The sequence below is a fragment of the Vespa crabro genome, chromosome 7, assembly GCF_910589235.1.
Source record: "Vespa crabro chromosome 7, iyVesCrab1.2, whole genome shotgun sequence".
Classification (NCBI taxonomy): domain Eukaryota; kingdom Metazoa; phylum Arthropoda; class Insecta; order Hymenoptera; family Vespidae; genus Vespa; species Vespa crabro.
Genome location: NC_060961.1, coordinates 2,984,334 through 2,991,578, shown reverse-complemented (window position 1 = coordinate 2,991,578; position 7,245 = coordinate 2,984,334). Strand labels below are relative to the sequence as shown.

At 32.0% G+C, this 7,245-nt stretch overlaps 1 protein-coding gene across 3 annotated transcripts in view; it reads right to left on the bottom strand.

The window, feature by feature from the left end:
- Window positions 1-1,066: 1,066 nt before the first annotated feature.
- Window positions 1,067-7,245, bottom strand: part of LOC124425498 (hemicentin-1) — a 97,137-nt gene continuing 90,958 nt past the window's right edge. For all 3 annotated transcript variants that reach the window (XM_046965893.1, XM_046965894.1, XM_046965895.1), the window contains 3 exons: window positions 4,369-4,617; window positions 2,771-3,051; window positions 1,067-1,360 (listed from right to left, as the gene is read on the bottom strand). In XM_046965893.1, coding sequence (XP_046821849.1) covers window positions 1,217-1,360; window positions 2,771-3,051; window positions 4,369-4,617 — 674 coding nt within the window. In that variant the 3' untranslated portion in view covers window positions 1,067-1,216. The remainder of the gene's footprint in view (window positions 1,361-2,770; window positions 3,052-4,368; window positions 4,618-7,245) is intronic.

The window sequence follows — 7,245 nt, the reverse complement described above, 5'->3', positions numbered from 1 at the left end:
TGCTCTTTTCGTTATTTTCTCTCTCTTTTTTTTTTTTCTTTTTTTTTCGTGCTTTTATATTATATCCTTCAGCGCCTCGATAAAGTGTATCTTGCTTGATTAGAATGATTAATAAATGGGATGAATGTATTTATTTTATTAACGAGTATTTATATTTATTTATTCTCCTTTTCTTACTTTTGTGTCGCGTTAGCAGTCTTTCATAGTTCGTGTTCTTGTAAGAAATATCCTCAAAATATATTTATGTATATATAATATATATATATATATATATTTATATAATATACTTATATAATATATATATATATGTACGTTTTATGTGTATGTATATGTATGTGTGTGTGTATATATATATATTTATATATACATACTTCTCAATCGAAACTTGTATTTATTGTTTTTCTTCTTTTTTTTTACTCGATCTACAATATTGTTATCGATGAAACATGAAATAACGAAAATGTTATAGCCGAAGAATATTGTACGTCTTTGAGAACACAGAGAAAATGAATCGCCAAAAAATTTCACTTTTATCCGAATCTCGAAGTCTGCGTTCCCGTCATGACGATTTTGGATAATATCATATTCTATTCTTCGAACGAAGTTTTGTACAATCAACGTTTTAATGAAAATCCCATGAACTCGTTGAAAATGATGATCAACGTAAATTACGAAATGTCAAGAGGATTTTTTTGTCCTTGGTTTCTTCTTCTTCTCTTTCTCTTTCTCTTTCTCTCTCTCTCTCTCTCTTTCCCTCTCTCTCTTTCTCTTTCTCTTCTTCTTATCTTTTTACGTGTTTATTCGTCTATCTCTTTCTCTTTCTTTTACCCTTCCTCTAACTTACATATTAATTGTATACGGTGGATCACATAAATATTTGGCACTTTTAAAAATTGAATCACTTGTTCTAAATCGAAAGCTAAACCTTCTCTGAATGATAAAGAACTAATGTAGATATTAAAATTCAATGGTCATACAATCAGAATGTAATAATGTTAAATTAGTTTTATTAAATTCGCGATGAACGATTAAAAATTCAAAATGCATTAAATCGATTTAGAAAGTGTTAATTAATTAAAAAAAAAAAAAAAAAATTGTCCAAACATTTCTATGATACTCCGTACACGTGGCATTACCATGAGAAGAGAAAAAGTAAAATGGGAAAAAGAAAAAAAAAAGAAAAATGAGAATGTAAGAGAGAATGGGCACTCTCTTATTATATACAGCTCTCTTGTATTCGATTTGAGCGCGTCACCACTTCCGGCTGATGAAATTTCCCCTGAGCAGAAATTGACGAAGAGACCGGCCTCTGCGGCATCGACGATAAACATTTGCTCGCCCTTTGAAGGCTGTAATACACCTGAAAGCAACGCGAATGATATTTTTCCATCGTCGTCGTCGTCGTCTTCGTCGTCGTCGTCGTCGTCGTCTTCGTCGTCGTCGTCTTCGTCGTCGTCATCGTCATCGTCGTCTTTCCTATCTCGTCTTAACAAAGGCTTGCCTCGTGAAATGACGCGGAACAAGAAAGAAGCGAGCTTTCGTAATCAACGAATCGTCTTTTTTACCACATCGTGCTTGCGGACTAAGAAGAACGTCACGATACATGCATCGATCTACAAGCTTTTTATAAAGAAAGATTTTAATGAGCTTCACTAAAGTCGATATATAATTTGTCGAAATAAAAATCAAAATGAGCGAATTAAAATAAAGAAGAAAGATAGATGAAAAAAAGAAAAAATGATAGAAATAAAGTCAAATTAAAAAGTAATATATAAAGCGAAAGAGTTTAAGAAGATAGTCTAAACAAAGCGAATATATCAAATTATAATTAACATTGAATTAAACGATCAGATATTAAACGCAATCATATGTTATAGATATAATACGTACGATTAAAGTGAGATATCTTTCGGAATAATTCCAATCGGTCGAAGATACTATTTCGATATTAAAATTATTCGAAATCACCGAAGGCAATCACCTTCGGGGTAGATACAAAAGTCGGCTTTCAGAGGAGTTACGCGCATCGGGACTGGCCTCCTCGAATTATCGAGAAAACTTCAAGGCAATTAAACTTACGAAGGCACAGATAACCCAAGGCTCCGCTAAACCGGAAAAGTTAAAGTGGAAGACTGCCGCATATTAAAGCGAGTGAACTCACCCTCTCGCAACCCCTCACCACTCTTATTCTCAGACTTTTACCTCTATCCCTTCCTTCTCGTTTTACCTTCATCGTCTTCCACTGAAACTCCAAATCTTTAAAAGAAGCTCATTCGTTTAGTCAAGGACACTTAAAGTACTATCGTACGCTACTCGAGCAGTTAAAAGAAGGAAGAAAATAGATTGAAAATTACACTATCCATGAATTTTAACCCTAAATTCTAACCTTTTAAAGTGTTTCAATATTATCTTGCCGAAAAATTTACTTATACCTTCGTTTATTTTATTTTGGAAGTTTATATAATCTTACTATAATCGCACGTATAGCATATAAGTATATCTAAGTAATTAATAAACATATCTCTATATTAATATTTAAGTTTCTAAAAGTATATATAAAGAATAATTGTAAGTTAGATATAATATATTACAAAAAAGAAAAAAAGGATTCTTTTCTTATAATCAAAGAAATCGGATGAGTAATCGGGTTGGTATTAGCCATGCATGATCAAATAGCAAAAGTTATTAATCGAAGCGTCATATTATGAAAAACAAAAAGGATAAGAAAAAAGCTATATGAAAAAGATCAAAAAAGAGAATTATCACTCACATTTTGGTTATTACGTTGATTATAGGCGTCCATCGCCATTTGCTTGAAGTCGGCCATGGTTGGCTGATGGCCATAAATTGTCTGATGGGTGACATGATTTTGCGGATAGTTAATGGCAGGTGTTGAAAGGCAATCGGCAAGTACAGGATCCGATGGTAGATCCAAACCGTGCTGAACGATTGGTCTTTTCTCAGGCGAAATTGTTTCATCCGTGACTCGATCCTTTTTTCTTCGTTGAGGTGGTGTCTTGTAGACGGGTGTATACGTTAAAGGTCTTCTTTCTACGAACAGATTTTAGGAAGCCATGTTAAGCCATGCTAAGTCAATTAGATCGATTAAATCAAGACGGAAAGATTAAGCTTCTCTTTCTTATCTCTTTTAGCTTTTTTGTTTCTTTTTATATATATATATATATCGTTTCCATTATCATGGATTTTAACAGATACAAGAGTAAGCTAATCATGAAAATAAGAGAGAAAAAGAGAACGAGAGAGAGAGAGAGAGAGAGAGAGAGAGAGAGACCATAAGAAATTAGATGGTCTTTCTTTGGTAAGATAGAAAATGACCAATTTATATTTTAATTCTTGATTATAAAGAATAGGAGATTAATGAACAGGCTTGTTTCAACGAGTTATGAATCATTGTCTTTATCAAGAACGTAAAATTGAAGATTCTTCTCTTTGTTTAAAATATATGTATATATATCATTTCTTATTCTTTTAACTGCTTTAATATTCGAGACTGTTCAGGAATTAAGTGTGCTACGATAAAAGATTTAAAAGAATTCCTACGCAGTTCTTTGGTAAAGCTGAAAGGTCTTACTCCCTGATAAAGTAACGGTATTCCAAGGTAAAGCTCTTCGACTTTAAGCCAAGCAACACTGTACTTAAAATCAATTTAATATTTAACACGTGTACTATCAGCCACTTCTGTGGATCATGTATTTTTTCTACCATTTAAGGGACCCTTGAAACTCTTTCAAAATACGTACCTATTCCTATAAAAATATTCGAATATCTTGTTATTAGAGTTATAATGGTATTAAACGAATGATGAAATACTGATTGAAATACTGATTGAAAGAAATACTGATTGAAAGGAATGAAATTGTTTTATTAAATAATTTTTTGAAAGATTAAGTAAAAATTTAATAAAAAATTTTTATATTTCGCAATCGTGAAAATTGTTCGCTCGCAGTAACATTTACTACATAGATACAAGTAAAAATATTCAATTCCGTTCGAAGTTCTACATGCGTGAAATTTTCTAAATGCGTTTAGCTATACTGTGCGAAAACTTTTATGGTTCTTTTATGAATCGAGTAATTATGTAAAATTAGAAATAAGAACACAATACCAGAGTGTAAAGGAGGTTAACTTCTAGTTTGGCTACTTGAGCTAATTTAGTTTGTAAGTTAATCTTCGATAAGTATTATTAACCTTTATAATTGTACTTGTAATTCGACGATACTTTATTGGTTAAATTTCAAGTATTAACTCTCTTCTTTTTTTTTTTTTTTTTTTTAAGTTTGTATAATAAATATCGAAGGGAAAGTGATCGAAAGGCAAAGGTGAAGAAAAGTTAGGTCGTTCCCTCACCGTATTCGTTCGGTATGATGTCCGGATCGATGTCATCGACCGCCTGCTTGGTCTGAGGGTGCACTGGGGTGGTTGCACCTGCATTAGGTGGCTCGCACACGATCGGAGCGTGCTTTGGACTTCCGGCACGGCCGTTCGAATGCTTCCGGTAGAGCGCCGCCAGGATACCAGCTACGGCCAGGGCCAAAAGGGTCGCCGTAGCTGCCAGACCCAGTAGCAATGGACTCAGCATCGATGCATCCGTGTTGCCTGTCGCAACAGCAACGTAAAATACTCGATCAACCGGAACTTGTATCGATCTTCTTGCTACCCTTCCACTTTTATCTCTATAAACCATCCCTATCCTTTCATTCCTCTCTTCTCCTCTTTCTCTCTCTCTCTCTCTCTCTCTCTCTCTCTCACTCTTTCTCTTTCTTTCTTCCACAGATTATTCCATTTAACTTATTCTTGTAAAATATATTAGACCGATCATACGAAAGAATGTTCAGAAATAAATCGCATAATTTATATTCGTAAAAACGAAAATATTCTTGTTTTGAATGATTTAATACCCATTATATATATATGTGTGTATATATATATATATATATATTGATATTTACTCAGATTTTTAAAATATTATTAAATTTTATTATTATAAATTATCATGTAAGAATATCATGGTAATTTTTGAAAAGATAATATTATATATAAAAGCTATTGATGATTGACATTATTGATCGGATGTATTTTATACTTTGTAAGTGATAAGTTCGACGATTAGTCTGTCAAGAAATTGGCGGTGTTCTTATTACGATATTGGATCATATCTTATTCCATTTCTTTTTTTCCTTTTCTTTTTCTTCTCTTTTTTTCTTTTTTCATTTTTCTTTCTTCTCACGTCGAACTTCCCGGAGCTTCTCCCTTTTGGTTCCTGTGCTTTAAAGTTCGATCTCTCTTTGTTCACGGAAACGAAAGCACACAGATGAAAGATATCCTACAACTTTCCTATTATTGACATGCGACGGTGTGTAATACAAAGAGAGTCTGCTGCTGAATGATAGATCTAAAAGCGATCATTGCAGTGAATACACGCTGAGTCATGTATATAAGCTGACTCTCTATTCCTTTTTCTCTTTCTCTTTCTCTATCTTTATCTCTATCTATCTATCTATCTATCTATCTATCTATCTATCTATCTATCTATCTATCTATCTTCTTCATTCTTCCTTTGAATAATACTTGGAAACTTTTGAGTTCGATTTGAAATGCAAAATTCTCTTTTCTCGATAATAATGCTTTAACTATTCGGATAAATGGATATTTCAAAGGAATAATTTTGGAATCGTATTTCAAATTTTTTTAATATGCTATTCATATAATATACGGCTGGACACGAATCATCGATTTTTTTAATTTTAAAAGAATTATATACTTTTACCATTCATTTATGAGAGAGAGAGAGAGAGAGAGAGAGAGAGAGAGAGAGACAACCTCTATTCTTTTCTTTCCTTTTTTATTCAGCCTTAAAAATTGCTTAGTTGTTAATGGATTGAAACATAATTAAGTTTATTATTAATCTTAAGAAATTATTAATTAAAAGCAATAAAAAGATATTCCTTTAATCCGAATTTAGATTTCTTTAAATATATTTACTCTTTTTCTCTTTTGCTTTTTTGCTTTTTTACTACTCTTTCTCTCTCTCTCTCTATCTCTCTCTCTCCCTCTCTTTTGATCATTAAGAAGCAAATACGTGAGGTATTACGAATATATATATATATATATATATATATATATATATATATATATATATATATGTATGTGTCTTTCGCATCGAGATAACGCAGAGATATGGAAGTTACATTTCTCCCTCTTTCTCTCTCTCTCTCTCCCTCTCTCCCTCTCATGTTGCACTTGTCTCACCGAAGCATGCGACAAACTCGCCCATCAATATCACCGAGGTCAGCTTAATAAGCAGGACCATAATTAACAAAGGTATGTCTATAATGGCGCTATTACCGTTCACCTGGCGTGCGTGTATAAATAGAGATGCGCGATCCTGTTACAACGTGCTATACACTATGTATTTCTACGAGCTACATTATATGTACATGTAGGACAATTTAAACGACTTAACGTCACGTAATGATCTCCACAAAATTATCTTTGGAAAAAGAAAACATAGTACAGAAAAATGTTTACAATAGAATTTTCGTTGGACGGTCGTATTTTATTATTCTGTTAATATAAATAAATAAAACGTAAACAATGATTTTGTTGAAAAAAAAGAAAAAAAAGAAAGAGAATAAATACATATAAAGTAATGTACATTTATAACAATTGAAATACGTGAAACCACTACCCAGTTACTGTAAAATATCAATGTTACGGTTTTCGTTGCTGATTTTTTAGTTTTGTACTCTATGTTATATTCACGTGAAAAAGAGAGTTATATGACGAAATTAAATTGATAACAAATTGTGAAAACAGAAATGCATGATCAGTCTATTGGTTATTGCGTTTGCATTTTCTAATTAATTGTATCTCAATCAGTCTAGTGGCTTCACCATTTTAAATGACACGAAATTAAATCGTATTGTATGCAATATGTATTAATGGTTATTGAAGACAAATACCACGACCAATTCCTATAAACGCATATATGCAAATTTAATGATAACATTTAAGACACAAGATCGTGTGAAAAAAATATTTTAAATATATTAGTTATTTATAATTACTTTAAGATCTTACATTATGATCAGTTACATAATCGTAAGTATCAGTAAAATGATTTTATAGATGTTTCAATGAAATTTGCAACAACACTCAACCCGTTAATTCATAATTATTAGTATAATTTACAACCTACGCCGATGCTTGGCTATGGTCGAAGTT